At 46.5% G+C, this 21024-nt stretch overlaps 1 protein-coding gene across 8 annotated transcripts in view; it reads left to right on the plus strand.

The window, feature by feature from the left end:
* CPNE1 (copine 1) overlaps positions 1–21024 on the plus strand; it is an 82378-nt gene that overhangs the window by 32912 nt on the left and 28442 nt on the right. For 6 of the 8 annotated variants that reach the window (XM_077831935.1, XM_077831927.1, XM_077831929.1 and 3 more), the window contains 2 exons: positions 15802–15930; positions 17186–17365. In XM_077831935.1, coding sequence (XP_077688061.1) covers positions 15802–15930; positions 17186–17365 — 309 coding nt within the window. Of the gene's footprint in view, positions 1–10147; positions 10235–12130; positions 12153–15801; positions 15931–17185; positions 17366–21024 lie in introns of those variants that run through there. The other 2 variants (XM_077831931.1, XM_077831934.1) reach the window with 2 other exon arrangements.

Below are 21024 nucleotides of genomic sequence, written 5' to 3' on the forward strand. Positions count from 1 at the left end.
AGTTGGCACAGTTGGCCCTGGTGCTGTAGGGGACTCTGTTGAGCCTGGTGCCAGAAGTGGCAGTGTCAACTTCTTCCGCACCACAAGAGACTATCTTGGTGTGACTACCCCAGGGGCATTTGCAGCAGCAAGAAACCTGCTTTGCCTCTCAGTGCATGGTGCCTCCATCCTTACAAGAGTCCAGTCCCCCCACACCACTGCCGGAGATTCAATCTCCAGCACTGCTGTTGCCTGCTTCCTGGGGGAAGCCTGCCAAAATGGCGTTACTCCGTGCATCGCCTGGCTCCCAGCACTCAGCCCTGGGACCAATGGGATCAGCTCCACCATAGTCAGAAGAATGGAAATCCTCCTAGGTGGATTGGAGGTGGGGTTGTATGTAACTCAAACACAAAGCAGCACCTCCCAGGCTCTGCTCAGATCCTCTCTTCCTGCTGACCACTGACACACTTCAGTGGAAACTCCCATTGGAATGTGACCAGGATAGTGAGGCCCTGCTCTGCATCAGTGGCCCTTTTGTAATCCTGGGGGGTTTCCCCCACTTACCGATCTTCCCCCACACCATGCATATCAGTGCCCTTGTCTAGAAGGGTGAGTCTATGTACTGAATGGCTCAAACCCCAGAGTGTGGTACTGGGCATGGTACAGTATCAGGCGGAGGTGCCAGAGCAACAGGCAATAGAGAAGATTATACCCCCTCCAGTCTTGGCTTCCTCTTTGCCCTCACCAGATTAAGCCATTTCATCTAGCACACTTCACCTCCTCCTGATTATTTTAAAGTTTTATCAGGAGTTGCTCAAGAGAGTGGCTGCAGAATTAGGTTTACAGTTCAAAGAGGGCAGAGTGTCTTCACATCATCGGGTTGACATTTTATCAATGGTGGGTCCCTGAAGGGTAGCTCTGCCAATTAATGAGGTGATACTAGAGCCTATAAAGGCTCGGTGGTAGACTCCATCTTCACTGTCTCCCACCTTAAAACAGGCAGAAAGAAAAATATTATGAATCCTCCCAAGGTTTTGAATACCTCTATACTCACCCACCATCAGGCTCTTTAGTTGTGACAATGGCTAATTAGAGCAAGCATCAAGGGCACAAGGCTGCCACCTCTAAATCAAAGGATGCTAAAAGGCTGGACTTATTTGGCAGAAAGATTTATTTTGTGTATCACTAACCAACAGGCTTTGCTGGGGCGTATGATTTTAATTTATGGGGCTCACTGGAAAAGTTCAGAGAGCTGCTTCCGGAGAACACTAGACAGGAGTTCGGTTCCATAGTCAATGAGAGTAGATTAGTTGAGAGAACACAACTAAAGGCAGGGCTGGATGTAGCAAACTCAGCAACTTGAACCATGGCTTCTGCAGTGGCCATGTGTGGATCATCCTGGCTGCAGTCTTCTGGTCTCCCCTATGACATACTGAGCACTCTCCAGGACTTGCCATTCAGGGGTCCTTCTCTCTTCTCAGACCAGATGGACAGAAAACTTCATGGACTTAAGGAGTCTAGAGTCACTCTAAAGTCCTTGGGTCGGTACCTGCCTGCAGGAGACAGGAAGCACTGTCGTCCACCCCAATTTTTCCGTTACTTTTCCTCAGTAGGACCTATCAAAAAAGAGGTTCAGGCGTTATAGGTGTAGGCCTCCTGCTACCTCGCCTCTGGGCCACTCAAGACACCTGGGAACTCCAGAGGCCATTTTGATGGATCACTCAAGGTCAACATATCTCCAGACCCAAACCCCCTGACCTTTGCAAACCATCTGTCCCATTTCCACAGTTCTTGATCTCAGATTACTTTGGGACCACTGGGTCTTGAGCACTGTGTAAGTGGGATATACTCTCCAGTTTGCTTCTACCCCTCCCTCCCTGCCCCTTTTTGTGAACCACTCTCACAAAAACCTTCTTATCCAGGAAATCAATTACTCCTTCATTTGGGAGCCATAGAGGAGGTTCCATGTGATTTCAGAGGGAAGGGGTTTTATTCCCAGTGTTTCCCAATTCCAAAAGCAAAGAGGTAAGAGGATCTCAGATCAATTTTAGACCTGCATCAACACAACAGATTTTTAAAAAGGATAAAGTTTTGCATGGTCATGCTAGCTTCTGTCATCCCTTCCCTGGATCTTGGGGACCAGTACACTGACCTCAACTTGAAAGATGTCTACTTCCATGTGGCAATCAATCAAGCTCACAGGAAGTACCTCTGATTTCTGGTAAATCAAAATCATTACCAGCTCATTATACTACTTTTTGGCCTGTCAGCAGCTTCCAGGGTCTTTACAAAGGTCATGGCAGTAGTAGCTGCATTCTTCTGAAGATCAGGAGTGCAGGTTTGCCCTTACCTAGACAACTGGCTTGTCAAAGGCCAGACCAAACAGCAAGTGCAGAGCAGTGTTGCCATGATCCAGTCAATATTCCATGGTCTGGGACTGCTAATCAACACAGAAAAATCTGTCCTCACCCCAGTCCATAGCATAAAGTTTATGAGGGCTGTACTGGACTCCTCTCAAGCCAATGCCTTTCTTCCAGTGTCAGGTTTCAGGCAGTTCAGTTGTCATAGGTTTGAAGGCTTGCCCGGTCACAATAGCACAAAACTGTTTGAGGGTTCTGGGTCACCTTTGTGGTTCAGTACGCCAGACTACAACTCAGAACTCTGCAGGAGTGGCTGGCATCAGTTAGACTCTGTGGTAAGAGTGCCCTCACCTCCCTAGATTGGTGGACAGATTCAGCCGGTGTACGTTCAGGTGTTCTGTTTGTGGATTACTTATTATACCTGAAGCACCAAGGTTTGATAGGTATTTCCATCAAAGTACATCGAGCTGCTATTTCAGTGTTCCATCCTAAAGTGAACAATCACTCTATTTTTTCCAATGACATGTCCATAAAGTTATTTAAGGGCTTAGTCAAATTATAATCTCACGTGCCAGAATCTATTCCCCTATGGGATTTAAACTTTGTATTGTCAAGACCTGCTTGCTGCTGCTTCGGTCAATAAAGGTGGCATTTCTGGTGGTCATTCCATCCGCCAGAAAGTAAGGGAGCTGCAGGCATTAATTTCAGAACCTCCATATATGATCTTTTTTTAAGGACAAGGTTTGCCTGCGCCCTCATCCAAAGTTCCTCCCTAAGGTGGTTTCCTCTTTCACATCAACCAGGCAATTTATTTGTCTGTTTTCTAACTGAAGCCATGTACAAACAGAGAGGTTTTGCATACCTTGGATATCAGAAGAGCCTTGACATTTTACCTAGATAGAACCAGACACTTTTTTAATCTTCCCAGTTGTTCATAGCAGTGGCTGACAGAGTAAGAAGTCAATCAGTCTCCACCCAAAGAATTTTTTTCTGGATTACGTCCTATATAAGCATGTTATAATTTGGATAATGTTGCTCCACCCAACAGAGTCACAGCTCGTTCAACAAGGTCACAATTGACTTTGGCCTTTCTGGCAGAAATTCCAATTGTAGACATTTGTAGAGCGGCAACCTGGACCTCAGTTCACAGGTTTGCCTCCCACAAAGCTGTGTCTCAGGACTCCAGAGACAATGCTAGAGTGGGTTGAGTTGTTCTATAATCTTTTTTGAAATAGACGCTGATCCCACCTCCTGTTCTACAGCTAGTGAGACACCAAGAGTGGAATGCGTATGTACAATCACTTGAAGGAAAGAAAAAGTTACTAACCTGTTCCGTAGATTTGTTACACATGTCCATTCCATGACCCACCCTCCTACCCTTCTACATCAGAGCTCTGGCCAGAGATGGGGGTTAGGGGTGGCTCTACCCTTTTAACCTGCATGCAGTAGCACCAGCAGCAGGGGGAGGTTGAGCCCCCAATGGGTACAACTGAGGGAAAAGGTTTCTGATGGCTGTGTGCTGAGCACACAGGCACCAGGAGTGGAATGGAAATGTGGTATGCATCTCTAAGAACAACAGTTATGGAACAGGTTAGTAACTGTTTTTAATTTTGGGGAGTGATCCAGCAGTAATTCCAGTAGTGTACAACCTTTGTGGCACCAAAAGCAGCATTGTAACTTATCAGAAGTCTGAGAGCTATATTTAGTTTGCATGTATGTGCAATTTTTGAAGCATACTAATACTTTGAAGAGTTCAGGTGATTGAGCATCAGTGGGAATGTGACCCTGCTTACCCACAAGGTAACTTATTGATTACTTTATTTCTGAGATGGCCATGTGCATTATGCCAATGAAATGTAGGCTTCAGTTTGCAAGGTGACTGAAGTGTCTTGGTTTGTTACTAAATAAATGTGTACTTTAAAAAGAAAAGAGGAAGGCTACACAAAAAATGGACAGCCCCTTTTAGTTTAAGTACATAAGGCTTGATATTCATCCCGGGATCACCGCATTCCTGCCTCTTCACCCGTGACCTGGAAGTTCAGACTTCCCTTTGCAGACGAATCCTAGAGACTAATGCCTTTATTTCATAGTACCTGCCCTTTTTTAAAAGGCATCTTAGTGAAACTAAGTAGTTGTGCAGTATTCTAGTGTTTGACTATTGCTGATGGTGAAGCACTGTGGTCTTGGGAGTATGCTGTCTGACTCCTTTGTCAAAGGGAAGTTTTGGGGCAGTAGAACCAATGAAAACTGAATGAGGGTTGTGTGGGACAACAGGAAGAGATGTGCAAAACCACCACATGCTTTTAAAAAAGGGTGGATGTATTAGATGAAAGCATAGTGACAAATAAAAAGCTGATCCTTGAGGAACTGGAGGCCTTCAAGATTCCTTCACTGACCTCTTAAGGATATTGAGAGGAAGCTTTATTGGAAAAAAGGAAAAAGAACTGAAGGGATTGCTATATTGAGATATTCTATCAGTCCATTGCTTATCCTGGCAAAAGCTCAAGATACAAGTAATACAGTAACTAACTTATTTAAAACTTACTGTTTTACCAAGAAGAATTGGAAAGTAGATTCCAAAAACTTATGGCTTAGGGAGGTAAAGCAAATGCTAAAGGAAACCACATTGCTCCCCCAAAATGAACCCTATTATTAAAACAAGTGAAGACTTAAGAATTCTAGGACTTAGTGTGGGCTGCTCTAGAATTCTGAATGAAGTAGCAAAAGAGCAAGTGGGGTATCTAGCAGAACTATATTTACACTTCTGTTTGGAGTGAATATACCTTTGTCAGACCTTGAGCCCTCTATTCACATATAGGCAGCAGAAGTACAAGCTTCCTCAAACTACTCCAGCTGTGTGCTTCCAATCTGATCCAAATGGCCCTCCAGTCTCAATGGACCATGCAACCTTTGGTCTTCCTGCTGGAACTGATAATTAGGTTGCAAGTTAAGATGGTGATTTTCTGATAGACATGTTCAGGAACTAGACTGATATCATCTAACCTAATACAGTGCACTGAATAGCTATGAGATGTAGATAGATTTTGGTCACTGCCAAAATGAATGCAGCAGATGGGAAACTAGCATGAGAGCTCTGGGGATTTCGGCTGGTCAGCAACAAATAAACACATGTTGAGTCTCAAGGTTTGTCAATTTAGATGAAAGTGTGGATGTTTATCTGAACTTGTGAAGGGGTTATCCTTCTTCTAGTTAGTCCTTTTGTATGCTGCCTCCAGCGGCAGTAAAATCTTTTCCCTTACTACTAAGATGACAGTTGTTTCAGAAAGAATACAGTCTTCAAGGGAAGGCTCCTCTCTACTCTCCTCAGGAGCAGCTGGACTAGATATGAGGTCTTGCTGTCTCTCCACTAGGCCCTGTTGTTTGCTTAACATTACATTTGGTACTCTCCTTTGATTAGGCCCAGTAGATGATGTTCTCATGGGAAAAGCCACTTTCTCGCTGAAAAGAAAGATCTCTTCTGCTTTGGATCTTCCCAGATAAACATGGTTCAATTTGAGATACTTTTCAAGGCAAATCCTCACACCATAGCTAAAACTGAGCAACAGTTGGGCCAGGTGGAGACTTCTGGGTGCGGCCACATCCTAATATGATAACATTTTTAAGTGCTCATCACTGTGGCATCTGAGCTCACATGGTTTAAATTAAGATATTGGTGATTTTAATGAGAGAAAGTAGGAAGGAAGATGAGAGATCATTTGGGAGGAAGGGCTGAGTTTCACTTATTTTCTTTAAAGATTCAAATAAGTCTTCATTTTGTGAGATGGGGCAGTTCCTATTTGCTTGTCCGCTTTTAACACATTTGAAATGTGCATTTATGTATTTGATTTGTACTGTGTGCAAACACAAATAGAGGAGTAATGGTTGTCTTCTTGCAAAAGATGCCTGTTACTGAAGCCTAAACAGAGATGGTTCTGTTTGCTGAGCAGCCCCTCCTTCTACTTCATTAGGGTCTACTTTTTCCTGTATCTCTGAGTGCACTAATGAGGCTGAAGGTGGAAATTACTCTTTCCGGTATTTCCTTTTTTGCTGGAATTTTTACTGCTGGCAATATGTAAAGTTTAAGAAGCCTGGGCTAACTGACCTTTTTACCCTTCTCTTTCCTAATGATAGACATTGTACAAAGTTGTACTGCAGTGTCTATCCTGGGGAATTGGAGCAAATATATTAGGGCTGCAAAGAACTACACAGACTTGAGATTAAATGTGTTCTATGCTGGGCTGGGGAGCAACAATATATAGGTGGATTTGGAAAGGATCTTGAGTTCTGCTGTTGGTTTCTCTCAAGTCAGGCTAATTAGTTTGTCAGAGGTAATGGTAGATTGTTGAGGCTGTGTGCACAGCCCATTTGTGGTTGAATGCTACCAAAGAATGTGACACGGAAGGTCAATAGTAACAATATGGGATAATAGCTTACTCACATGTGGGAATGGAACTAGGGTCTCTTTTCCTAAAGCTTCATTAAATTATACTCTACATAAGTTTTTATACCCTCTCAGCACTGTAGGATGTGAGTGCTGTACAATAGTGTATTAAGCAACACGACTAACATCAGTCACATGTGGGTTAAATGATGATCAGTCTTGAGTGTTTGGCCAAATAACTGTATTAAAGTATAAAACCCACTTAAAAGGAATATTATTTTTTTGTTAAAGAAAATGACTTGCTACGAGTTGAATAAGACAACTAATGATTAAATACCGGTGGCTTTATATGTGTATTGACTTGGTCCTCAGAAAGATTAAATAAACGTTCCCCAATTCTGATAATGCTAAATAAACAAATTATATATGTTTGAGAGGGAGAGATATTATCCTTTATATATACGTGCATTGTTATAGCACTCATTGTAGTAACCTCATTTACAAATACTGTACTTTTGGTTTACTACAGTTTGCAAAAATTTTGCAAACTGTTAAGAATATTTTTGTTAAATCGTAGTGAGATTTACAACACTCAGTTGGGTTACTGGCATGTATCTCTTTATAATTCTTCTGGGTACAAAACATGAACAGAACAGCAATTACAGATTTAAAAGGTGGTAATTTTACCACAGAAGTTAACTAGATTTTCGTTCCAAGACACAAGAAGTGCTATGTCGCTCTTCCAAAACTGATCTCTGTCAGAGATACAGTGATCACCTGCCAACGGTTATTCATCCCCCAGAGGATTACAGACAGAAGTCATTCCTTCAACATAATTCAAAGGCTTTTATTCTTCACTGTGTGTCTCAGCCACTGGTTCTGCCTCACCCTCCACATGATTGCTTGGATAGACAAGTTTAGGTATTCCATGTCTTGGAATGACAAGAGGTTAAAGATAGCTTTCAGAGATTTCCCTGTAAGCCTTATTGATTTAATGGCATGAAATAAGGTAGTCAGACATCTTTTGCTCTGCCTTGGAAGCATATATATATAGAGACCAAATAGCATCAAAGAACTATGAAGACAAACTGTTTGGCAGCTATTTTTTCCAAGGGATTCCCCAAAGTTGCTGTGAAGCCTAAGAAATCCTTGCTATCCTCCATTTCTCATAGATGGGACTTTCGTTCTTCCTTTTGCAACAGGACAGATTTCTAGACCAAGCTTCCTTGATACCAGCAGAGAGATTGCTATTGCAGAAGCAAGTGGAATAATTTAGAAGACTGAAGAACATCACCGTGGACATGTGGGTCTCAGAACAGTTCACAAGGAACACTTGTGTGAGCTGCTGAATATTAAAACAAATGTTCAAGCTTTGTCTACAGTGGGAAACTGAATCATTGCTGATACTTTTTGGCAGTGTTTCTCCCTGAAGTAGTAAGGAAAACTACTTAAGTGCTGGTGTAGACATAACTCCTGTCTACTTACAAGTTCCCTGAGAAGGATGGCCTTGAGATTAAAGACCTGGAGTTTGAAGCAGTAGATCCAAGTAAGATTCCTGGCTCTGCCACAGATGTCCTGTGTGAACTTGGGCAAGTCACCAACTTTTCTACTTCAGTTCCTCATCTGTAAAACAATGATAATACCTCACAGGTGTGCTGGACTCGTGTATTTTCTCATGCTCAGATCATGTAGTGATGAACGCCATAGAAGAAGCTAAGAATAAATACATTTAAATAGAAATACCACAAGAGTGGCACACCTTGGATATACACAAAGGTACTGCAGGATCTGTTTGACTCAAAGAAGCAATCAAATACTATTAGAGACCTGTCACCCAAGAAAGAAGGACAAGCAAGCTTGAAAATCTTCTGAGCTGGACTGGAGGATGCTGAAGTTCTAACTTTGCTAAGGGTTTATTGGCTAATCTGTGAGAGGAATAATCGCTGGAAGAAAGCGCTTATGCTTCTGGTGCTATACCCTACCAGGCAGCCACGTGGTGGTGGCGGTGTTGGCAAGGAGTGTGCCACAACCTGCAGTGCCTCAGTAATCTCTTGAAATCTGTCCACCCTCAGCATCCTAGTGGCTCTTTTCAGTGTGTAGTTATCCTCTCTCCTAGCTCCTCATTTCACACCCCTTCACAAATTTTGTTGGATGTGAAGGGGCTCTAGAATGAAAAACTTCTCTTACCTGATCGTTTTCTTTTTTGTATATTTCATACGCAGCAATCTAACCCACAACGGAGGATTAAGATTTTAACTAATTTCTTCACATTGAAAGACTGTCAGGAAAGGGAGAAAGCTGCTTAATGTGATTAAAGTACCATGAAGTATTTGTTGTGGTTAATATTTCAGAGGTCTACTCCAGCATTAAGTGCTGTAGAGAACTCTGTATGGCCAAGCATGGTGGGGAGGGATAGCTCACTGGTTTGAGCATTGGCCTGCTAAACCCAGGGTTGTGAGCTCAATCCTTGAGGGGGCCATTTGGGATCTGGGGCAAAAAGTGGCGATTGGTCCTGCTTTGAGCAGGGGGTTGGACTAGATGACCTCCTGAGGTCCCTTCCAACCCTCATATTCTATGATTCTAAGCAGTTTCAGAACATGTATATTTAGTTTTCAGGCACAATCCTCAAATTTAGTGGGGGTTCAGCAGGAGGGATTTTCTATTCCCTTGGAGACAACTCTGCTAGTCTGAGCCCATTTTCTTATCTGTACTTGAGGGCTGAAGAAAGGAAATGAGAAAACTTCCCTCTCCCAAAACCAGCTTTGTAAGAAAACTTCATTTAAGATTTCACTTCAACTAAATTTTTCTGCAATAGTTGACATCACAAGCACTTAGAGCTCTAGTAAATGCTTTTTTCATCCAGGGCTATATTTGAGGACTCCGTGGCCTCAGGACGCCTCTGACACTGAATTTCAACACCATCCTCCTTAAATACCTGGGTTCCCAGAACACCCATTAGCTGTCATCGGAGCGATCTACTGTCGCCAGGAGAAACGTACTCCCTCCCTCGAACTAGTGTTGATCGAAGTCAAACTGGTCAGTTAGCTCATGGCATGGAGCGAACAAACAGGCGCGGCTCGCTCATTGTCACCAATGGAAGCTGCAACCCCAGCGTGTTCCCTGGCTTCTGCTCTCAGACTCCGCACAATCCTGCCCACCCCGCCACTGTTCCTCTTCAGCCGCTACCTCGACTGCGCTTCCCAATAGCTGCCCCTTCCTTCGCTGTTCGGAGCCGCCCCAGGAGCGGGCTGTGCCCCTCGCGGGGCTGCAGGGAGTCCCCTGCTGCCGGCAGGACAGACTCTGGAGTTCGTGGGCCCTCGCCGAGCAGCTGCTGGGGCGGAGAGGGCCCGGCGGCGATCCGGGCTGGGGAGCGGTCTCCTCCCCCGAGCCGGGCGTCCCCGCCCCGGGGAGGAGCTGGCAGGGCAGGGCCGGGCGTCGGAGCTGCGCTGGCCCGCCCGGAGCCCACACCTTGCCCGCTGCTGCGCCGGCTGCGGATCGCGCGGGGAGAGCGGAGGTGGGTCGGGCCGGGGCAGCCCGCGGGGTGTTGGGGGCAGACGGGCGGCGGGCGAGGTCTGCCTCCCCCGCTGCCCCGGGGGAGCGGAGTGAGGCCTGTGCTCGGCGCTCCCTGGCCAGGGCGCTGCTGCCCGCGGGGCCTGCCCACAGCTGCATGGCGAGGGAGCCTTGCGCGGTGTCTGGCGGGGGCCTGGCCTGCAGGGCCCTTCCCTCCCGGGGCTGGCCGCCATAGCTGAAGTTGGTTGTGTCTCTGTGTCGGGGCGCAGGGCGGGGGGAGAGCCAGCCAGGCAGCCTCCCTTTCCGCTCCGGGCTCTCCTCTCCGCCTCCCGGGGCGCGGCGCCGGGTGTACTGAGCATCCCGCGAGCCCGGGCCCCCTTTCGTCCCCTGGCTGTGTGCGCGGCAGGCCCCGGGGGCTCCCGGAGCGCCGCCTTTCGTTTGCAGACATGGATCGCATCGAGCCGCCTGGTTGCCTAGTGGAGGCTGGTGTTCTTGCGCTTAGATTCGTAGTGGTGGTTAAATTTGTGTTAGTCTTCATCAGGCTGCACAGGATTTCCTATCAGTCTATATGGCAAGGAAAGAGACTCACAACTGTATTTCATGCATCCGACAAAGTGGGTAGTCACCCACTTCAAAGCTTATGCTCCAATATGTCTGTTAGTCTATAAGGTGCCACAGGCCTCTTTGCTGCTTTTACCGATCCAGGCTAACAGGGCTACCCCTCTGATGATTGTATTTCAGACCTTTCATGCACCAGGAGGGCTCAGCCTCTCCCAGCTGAAGCTTTTTTTCCCGGTGTCAGAAAGGGAGTATTTGGCAGGCTGGACGGTTGGCATAGGTCACCCTCGGACTGAAAGAGAACAAAATACTGCAGGGAAAGCAAACTGGGAATTAGATAATAGATTATATTCTACAAAGGGTTCTCTAGCTCCTAAAAGAGAGCTCTGGAACCCTATGCAATGAAATATAAAACTGTACATGCATGGTCATGTATTGCCAGGTTAGCCTGCAACCCTGTTTTTACATTATGGCTATCAGTTCAATATTCCAAACAGTTTCGAGCAAGAATAAGAACCTGAAGTCTTGTTGCACAAGGATACAATCTCATTCACTGATTTGTAGAAGCTTGAACCCTCCCGCGCCCCCCCCACACTTTGATATATAAAGGGAAAAGATTAGCTTTGACTGAATTAAATTTGTCCAGACGCACACATTTGAGAGCTCTTAGTAACAGAAAGAAAAGGAGTACTAGTGGCACCTTAGAGACTAACCAATTTATTTGAGCATAAGCTTTCGTGAGCTACAGCTCACTTCATCGGTAACAGAACGACATTAGAAAAAATGTAAACTCTGGGGTGGAAAAAGATTCTTAGACTAGAAGCATCCATAGGTAGAGGATCGTCTTTCTCCTTTTACTCAGCAGAAAGGGGAATAAGCCTGGTATGTGAATTTACAATAAATAATCTCAGACAAGGGGATATTTACTTTTAAATTATATTTATTCCTGTACTTTAAACATTGTATGGTCTATAGATTTTCTTCATCAGTGACAGTACAAGAGATTTTTAAAAGATTGCTAGTAGAATTTTGGTTGTAAATTTTTAAGATCACTTTCTTTAGACTGTATTTACAAGACATGAAATTGTCAAATTAACAAAAAAAATCTGCCTGTGTTAACCCTAGCTAGCCATTGCATTCAATGTTTTTGTTTTGTTTTTTTACAAAATAATATTTTGTTGAATAAAATATTGAGACATTTCTGTTTTAGTGCTTGTGGTGAAAATATATTTAGTAACCTGTAGTTTTACTGTGGTGCACTAAGTTTTTCTCTTGAAGATTTAGGTTTGATTGATAAAGTTGCTTTTATTTTTTTAGAGAATTCAGTGGTTGTCTGCAGAGTCTGTTACTGGAATCAAATTGAGGTATCAATTAATACGAATTATAATTACTGTCATTTTTAAAGTAAGGGAACTCTTGTCCTGAAATTTGCATATTAAAATATTCTGTTGCAATGGAACTCTGTTGGTCCATACACTACCTTGTTAATGTTCATTCCTGCCAAATTAATAGATTAGAGAGACAAGGTGGGTGAGGTAATTTTTTTTTATTGGGCCATCTTCTGTTGGTGAAAGAGGCAAGCTTTCAAGCTTACATAGAGCTCTTTGGGTCTAGGAGAGGTACTCAGGGCATGTCTATACTACAGAATTAAGTAGACTTAAGTTAGGTTGACATACAGCTACTGCAGTAATTAAATTGGCTCTTTGTGTCCACACTACGCTCTTTCTGTCAGTGGTGCGCATCCTCACCAGGAGTGCTTGTACCCATTTAAATGGGGCACTGACAGCCAGAGTCCCGGACCTGACAACTAGAGACAGGGCTCTGGCTGTCGGCCCTGGAGCAGTGGGGCTTCGGGCGGTAACAAGCAATGTAAGTAATGCTGTATCTACACAGACACTGCATCACCCTAACTACATCGACTTAAACGTTACACCGCTCACAGAGGTGGAGTTATTAAGTCAGTATAGTGGGTGACTTACATTGGCAGAAGGGACGTTTTAGTGTAGGTGCTTACACGGTTTGGTCGACGTAAGGCAGCTTATGAGTAGTGTAGACCAGGCCTCTGTGTCACATCTAAATACAAGGGTGGAACAGAAAAGGAGTTAACACATTTTGCAAGAAATGATTCATGTGAAGTGTGCAATTAACACCTCTAGAGTCATAGGACAAAGGAGGGTTAGTGGGTTACAGATAGTTGTACAGAGCCATAAATCCAATGTCTTAAGTTCATGATTTTTAGTATCTAGCTGAGTTATGAGTATAAGCTCAGCTTTTGAAGGTGTGCAGGTTTTCTTTGAGGATAAAGACTGAGAGGTCAGATATGGAGTGATCGTTTTGTGCAAAATGTTCGTCCTGGGGTGATATGGTGTTTATGTCTCATCATTTTTCTGCGTGAGTTCATATGAGAGCATAATGACTGTCTCATTTCACTCACATGATGGATGTTGGGGCATTTAGTTTACTGGATGAGGTACACCACTGACAAAGTGGGAATTTTTATGTTTTGTATGACTGGTGTGGTGCCTCAGTTTCCCTTATGTGTTGCACAAGTATCTAGATAGTAGGACAATGGTGTGTGATAATTGTAGAGACCCCTAGAGAGCAGGTGTTACTGCCCTCTAACTGCTTAGGCCCAGACAATGACCCAACAGTCTGTATCCTTACAACTGATGGCTGCGGCCAATCCTCTGCAAGAAGTCAGCCAGCTCTGACGCATGGGAAGACAAAGAGAGAGGTGGAGGCCAGATGACCAGTTTGCCTGGGAAAGAGGCAAAGGATGGAGGTGGGGCAACTGGGTATGACTGAGGGGCTGCTAGATGCTGATCAGTCTCCAGGTTGAGACTCGGGGGACAGAGGGGAAGAGCTCAGGGGTCTGGGTCTTCCCAAGATGGACTTTGCTGAATCTTTCTGCTTTCTGTGTGAACAAGATCTGTTCTATGCTATATTCCAGACAACTAATAAACTTCCTGGTTTACAACACTGGCTGAGAGTCACTGCTGACTGCGGAAGTTGAGGGTGCATGGCCGCTTTGGAGGCACGTAAGGCTTCCCCAGGTGTCCTGTTCAGGTGTGCTCACTGTGGGGAGCTCACAGCATCAGGTCAGACCCAGGAGGCGCTGAAGCCAAGGAGGCTTGCCCCATTGAGAGTGTGCCCTGAGGGGTTGTCTCGCTACAACAGGGTCGACCGGAACACCCAGTCGAAAAGAGACCCTGGCAGCTCCGGTCAGCACTGATGACCGGGCCGTTAAAAGTCCAGTCAGCGGGGCTAAGGCAGGCTCCTTGCCTGCCCTGGCTCTGTGCTGCTCCCCGGAAGCAGTCGGCATGTGTGGCCTCTAAGTGCAAAGGTGATAAGGGAAGCTCTGTGTGCTGCCCCCAGCACTGGCTTCGCAGCTCCCATTGGCCAGGAACCACAGCCAATTGGAGCTGCAGGGGCGGCACCTGCGGGCACAGGCAGCATGCACCGTGCAGAGTCACCTGATTATCCCGTGCTTAAGGGTCGGACATGCCGACCGCTTCCGGGAGCAGCGCGGAGTCAGGGCAGTCAGGGAGCCTGCCTTAGCCCTGCTATGCCACCCACCCAGAGCAGCCTGAGTTAAGTGCCGCCCAGCCGCAGTCCATACCGCAAACTCCCTGTCCTAGGTCGGAACCCCCTCCCGCACCCATTCCTGCACCCCTACCCCAGCCTCCTCCCACACCCAGATTCCCTCCCGCACCCCACACCCCTCGGTTCCAGCCTGGAGCCCCCTCCTGCATCCCAAACTCCTTATCACCGGCCCCACCCCAGAGCCCACAGCCCCAGCTGGAGCCTGTACTCCCTCCTGCATCTCAACCCCCAGCCCTGAGCCCGCTCCTGCACTCCAAACCCCTTGGCCCCAGCCCGGAGCCCCATCCTGCACCTCAAATGCCTCATCCCCAGAGCCCACACTCCCAGCCGGAACCTGCACCCCCTGCCCCAGCCCGGAGCCCCTTCCCACACCCTGAACCCCTCATTTCTGGCCCTACCCCAGAGCCCGCACCGCCACCTGGAGCCCTCACCTGCTCCTGCACTCTTTCCCCAGCTCAGTGAAAGTGAGTGAGGGTGCGGAAGACCGAGCGATGGAAGGAGGGGGGCTAGAGTGAGTGGGGACGGGGCCTCAGGGAAGGGACAGGGCAGGGCAAGGGTGTTCTGTTTTGTGCAATTAGAAAGTTGGCAACCCTATTCACAGTGGTTTCAGAGCGCTGAACCTGTGCACCCATGACAGTGTTGTGATAGGCATGTGTAGAACCCACAAATATTGAAAGGTGTGTTGTGTGGGGTATTGATCATTATAGCAGTTGAGATATGTCTGGAGGTTTTGTATCTGTTCTGGCAGGGTCTGGTACCTCTTTGAGTTGGTGTGTCTGTGGGGAGCTTGCTTCTGATGATGAGCTTGGTGAAGTTGGGGTTTTTTTTGAAGGCCAGAAGAGGGAGTTCAGGAAAGATTTCTATCAAGATGTGATCCCCATTGAGTATGGACTGTAACTGTTTAATGATACCCTGAATGGGTTTTGTTGTAGGGTCGGAGATGAGAACTAGGGATGTGCAATGGAGGGAGTTCAGGCAGATTCTCTCGGGGTATTTGGGTGGTCTGTTCCATGATGCGATCTACTTCTCTGATGGAGTGCTATTATTTGGTGAAGGAAGTTTCAAGTGTGTTAAAGTGTGCATCCCGGACTTCCTAAATTAATCTTTCTACATGGCTGTGTATTTCAAGCCTTGTGTACAATTTTCAAGAATTAAATGGAATCCTTGTTTTAGAAATACCCAGAATATAAACACTGGAATTGAGAATCAACTTGTGAGCTTCATAAGAGAAATTCTTGGGAGATGCTCCCAAGCATCCTCTTGCTGAGGTGTATTTATCCTACTAAGGTTCTGTTTGCTGTGTTGTGTGGCTTGCTAGGTGTCACTGTTATCAATGTGAGGGACATGGTTTTATTGAAAAGTACTTTATCAACATTTGCATTTATTCTTTTTCTGAACTCTCTTCCGCAGATGGCTCAGTGTGTGACTAAGGTGGAATTGTCCATATCCTGTGAGAATCTCATTGACAAAGATGTTGGTTCAAAATCTGACCCTCTGTGTGTCTTACTCCAAAATGTGGGCGGTGATCAATGGGCAGAGGTAAAAAGTATCTTATAATCTCCAGTTTTGCATTATCATACAGAAATACATATTTTCAGAACATGACCTAACTGTAAATATTTCCAGTTATTATTCTTCCTAGTAATTGCGTAATTTGCTTAATTAAATCCTGCAAATATTTACAAATTAATATTTGGTCAAAAATTTTGTGACTTTTAAAGTTCATGTCTCTTGAGTGTGATGGAGTAAGAATCGTTTGCTTATCAACTTGAAGAAACAACAGGAATGTTTGTTTTTCTGTTATGATGTGCCATGTGCTGCTGCTTTTTCCCTGTGAGGTGGGCAGTCAAAACATTGTACAGTGTTTCTCAAATGTGGCCACCAGGGGCTTTTCTTGCTGCCACAGCCTCCTGAGCTGTGATGGGGAGGGGCAGCAGTCCCTCCCATTCCCTGGTGCTCCAGGTTGCACAGCTTTGGTGTTAGTTGCTGGGGCTTCCAGCAGGGGTTGGGCCCTGCCCCACTCTGGAGACACCTGGTGAGTTCCCCACCTTTCCACGGGTGGTGGGGCTCAGGCTTTTACTTTCAGCCGGGGGGATGGCAGGGAGGCAGGCTCTGGCTTCGGGCTCCTGCCACATGGCTTTGGGTTCCGTTTCCCATGGGGCTTCAGGCTTCAGCCCTGCACTGCCAAACCGCCCCCCTCTTCCCCCCGTGCCATTGTCCATAGCCCCTGCTGCCTCCCGTGATCCCCCACCTAGGGCTTAATTTGTCCCCAGACTTGTGGGGCTGAGTAAGTCTGCTGTGAAAAGTGATACTTGTATGTTTAATGTCGCTTTTCACAGCAGACTTAGCAGCTAGCAATAAATAAATTACAGTGATTTGGATATGCATATTTATTTATTTTTCCTAAAGCTAATTAAATATTTTAGGAAAAAGTGTGAGAGCGGCCATGAGCAAGAGCTGGTGGCTGCACTCTGAGGCCACCAAATAATTTGTCCTGAGAACCCCTGACAGAGTATGTCAGTGTCTTTTTTCCTCAAATGTCAGATTATCTCTAAACCAGATTTAGTGGTAATTGATTATATAATTTCTTTACTAAAATTCAGGGAGTACAAAGTTGCAGAGCGGTCAGCAGGCCCTGTGGCAGTGGCTAGATTTAGCAGCCTAGACCCTCAGATACGGTGCATATAAAGGCCAATGAAGAAGTGTTTGAGGGTGAGGGACATAAAGAGTTTTGTGGAAAGTGTGGTTAATATGTTTATCTATAGTGATCATCTCCATCTCTTTCTTTGCATAGTTGGATCGAACTGAAAAGATAAAGAACTGCCAGAAGCCTGAATTCTCCAAGAAGCTGCTCGTTGATTATTACTTTGAGAAAGTGCAGAAGCTGAAGTTTGGCGTATATGATATCGATAACAAGTCCTTTGACTTAAATGATGATGATTACCTTGGAGGGGTTGAGTGTACACTGGGACAGGTACTTGCAGAAATGTCATCTCTAATGTTCTGCAAAGTAGCGATAAATGTAGGTTTAAATCTGAAAACGTGAGAAACTTAGATGTCAGAAGCTTTGACGTACTCGGGGTGAAAGAATTTCATCCTTTCAACTGATCTTAGATAGGCCACGGGTGCTACGTTACGGGTGCTACAGTGGCACAGCTACAGGACCGTAGCGATGCTGCTGTAGCACAGAAGCATAGACATTTCTGACGGTAACAAAAGGGGTTTTTCTGTTGCTGTAGGTAATCCACCTCCCCGAGCAGCCGTCACTCGGTGACTACCTTCTGTCCACCTAGCTGCAGCTATGCCGGGCCTTAGGTTAGCATAGCTACGTCCCTCCAGGGTGTGCATTTTTCAGCCGTAGCTATGTCCACTTAATTAAAAGTAGGGCGGGCCTTAGAAAAAGAGTAGTGCCCCTAGCTTAAGTCTGAAATGGCTTCAAGTTCTCTCAGCTATTGTATTTTAAGAGTACCATCAGAAATACAGAATTTCTTTCATTCCATTTAGAATGGGACTGAGTAGATCTCTGACTCATAGCGCTGGCTCTGCTGCAGTCACTATATTTAGGCTTGGTCTGTGCTTAAAAGTGAAGTTGACATAGCTGAGTTGGTCAGGGCTGTGAACAAGCTATGCCAACCTAACCTCCAGCGTAGATGCAGCTATTTTGACAGGAATGCTTTTGTCAACGTAGCTGCTGCTGTTTGGAAAGGTGGTATTCCTACACTGGTCCCCTAAACCGTCTTCCATCCATGTAGACTGTGTCTACACTACAGGTTTATGCTGGCTTTGCTATGCTGACGTAACTCTACCAGTATAATCCCATAGTGTAGACATACCTTTGTCAGCACTGACCCCAGATAAAAAGGGGATTTGGCATCCAAAATACCTTTAGTATCTTTTACTCTGTCTGCAGCTGACTTCTTTCTACAGATGTAGGATCTTTTGGCAAGCAGAGTGAATAAAAAATGATGATATTAAAAAGCCCATTTTAATTTAAATACATTTTTCTTTCTAAAAATAAGCCTACTTAAAATTAAATATGAAATTATAATAACCTGTGTTAAGGCCTGACTTTACTATAATGTGTTAAAATAATTTAAATTTAAAAATTAATGCTGCTGAAATTTTAAAGAAATTCTAACTGTTGATCTTCGGGAAGTCACTGGCTAAGCACCTGAAATGAGAGTTTGTTGAAGTGTAAAACCAGATTTTGACAGCAGCAGCCTCTTTTCAAACGCTTTAAAACTCTTCTTCATTTCAGTTTATTCAGCTAGTTCAGTGTTTCATTCAGACTTGAGTAACTGTCTGGGAATTGATAGGTAAGCTTGTTTCCCTCTTCCAATCTATGAATAAAAATAAGGTATGAGAGGTGAGATCTATTAGTTCTAAAACCTTGAAGGGCATGGTGACCAGAAATAATCCTCCTTCTTCGTGTGCTTGCTCATGTCAATTCCAATTAGGTATGTGTGCGCCATGTTCACAGTCTTTGGAAGATTTTTCCCCTAGCAGCACCAGTCAGGTTGGCTGTGGAGCCCCCTAGAGTGGCATCTTCATGGCAGTGAATATAGGTCCCTGTCGACCTGCTGCCTCTTCAGTTCCTTCTTACCTCCAGTGATGGTTGTTGGAACTCCAGTCGCTTGCTTTCGCAAGTGCTTCCCCATGTCTTCATAGTTTCAGTTTTCATAGTCACTTCTGTAGTTATAGTTATAGCTAGTTTGTGTTAGTAGGAGTGGGGATTTCCCCCGCCACAGATCCTTCTTTTCCACCTTTGGGCTTCGGGGCATGCCTCGATCCAAAGGATTTAAACCCTGCAGACCCTGCCACAAGGCTATGCCAATGGGCAACCCCCATGACTCTTGCCTCAAGTGTCTGGGGGAGGTGCACCAAATAGACCGGTGCAAGATTTGTAAAAGGTTCCGCCCGAAGATGAAGAAAGAGCAGGACTTCAGGCTAAAGCAGATCCAGATGGAAGCAGACCTTTGTCCCCAACCGGCCCCGGGCCGGCAGGATCCGGCACCGAGCACATCCTTGCGGAGTGCTCCAGCCTCCGTACATGTTACAGTGCCGAGGAAGGACTGTGGCCATAGAGACCCTCGGCACTGGTGCTCCCCAGCACCGAAGCCTGTAGAAGCAGCGTGACACCGCTCACACTCCCCGGTGCCACATAAGCAGCATAAGGAAACAGGCAGGGGGCTCTCACCCACACTGAAAGCTGCCGGGTCAGACAGTGCTGCTGGAGTGCATCCTGCGCAGGAGCTCCCAGCACCATCAACACAGGAGCCAGTGCTGTTGACTTTGGGTCCCTCAACGGGGGCTGTCAAGTCTGGTGCCAGTGGACTCTCCTGACCATGAGTGCCAGGTGAAGGAGCTAGAACTCCCTTCCACTCCGGACACTTTCAAGGCCGCAAGGGACTTGATTGCCATGTTGGCTCTGCAGTCCCCCGCCAGCTGGGATGGGCCTCCTGCACCGCAGCGCGCCACACCGTCTAAGGGCAAACTTGCTACGATGAGGCGTCCACCTTCCCCGAGGCATTGCTCTCCGCCACACCGTTCCCTGACGCTGGCCCAGCGGCACCATTCCCCAGCTCCATCCACACAGCACCGTTCTCCAGCACTAACCATGTGGCACTGCTCTCTGTCACCATCCCCCTTGGCACTGCCGTGGTCTTCATGCTCCAGGTCTCAGTCATCGGACTTGGAGGCGGAGTCCAACTATTCAAGACCCAGTTGGCACTGGTCGGACCGGCACAGGCAGGATGCCAGGATGGTGCTGTGCCAGGTGCAGTGGCAGGGACCCGCACAATGGCCATTTTGGACCCAATGGGCCTACCACCAGGCCCAGGGCACAGTCTCCAGGGGTTCCCAGTCTGTGGCCTCAGAAGGACATGCACCTCCGTCAGCCAGGGACCACCCCACACCTTGGGGCTCCGATACAGTGTCCGTTCGCAGTGCAGAGCCAGGTCCAGCTCCTGCACCCACTACTGGCACCGAGGCTGCAGTCATCACCGAAAGTCACGGCGCCAAGCAGGATGCCTCCAGGGAGCAGGAGGGCCACAAGGGCCTGGTGCTGCCTCTAGCTTGATCGTCGTCATCGCCAGATGAAGCAGTAGCAGGGTCTTCCCCCTCCGGGCTGCCCCCTATCGCTAACAAGGCGCACGAGGACCTGCTACACAGGATCGCCCGCAATATGGGGCTCCAGGCTGAAGAGGTGGTCGAGTTGGAGGACCCTATGGTAGACATTTTAAATCTTGAAGGGCCATCCAGGGTAGCACTCCCCCTCATAAAGACCATTCAAACCACTACAAAATCTCTGTGGCAAACCCCTGCCTCCATCCCCCTGACAGCCAAGGGTGTGGAGAGGAAATATTTCATACCCACTAAAGGGTATGAGTACTTATTCTTTCACCTGCAGCCCTGCTCGCTAGTTGTGGTGGCAGTAAACGAGAGAGAGAGACGTGCAACAGGGCCCAGCTCCCAAGTCGAAAGACTCCAAACAGATGGACCTCTTTGTCTGGAAGGTCTACTTGACTAGAGGGCTCCATCTGAGGATTGCTAACCAGTAAGCAATCCTCATCAGATAGAATTTTAATTTGTGGAGCAAACAGACTCCAGGCTTCACAACCTAAACGATTCATG

The sequence above is a fragment of the Eretmochelys imbricata genome, chromosome 13 (genome assembly GCF_965152235.1).
Source record: "Eretmochelys imbricata isolate rEreImb1 chromosome 13, rEreImb1.hap1, whole genome shotgun sequence".
NCBI classification, from domain to species: domain Eukaryota; kingdom Metazoa; phylum Chordata; order Testudines; family Cheloniidae; genus Eretmochelys; species Eretmochelys imbricata.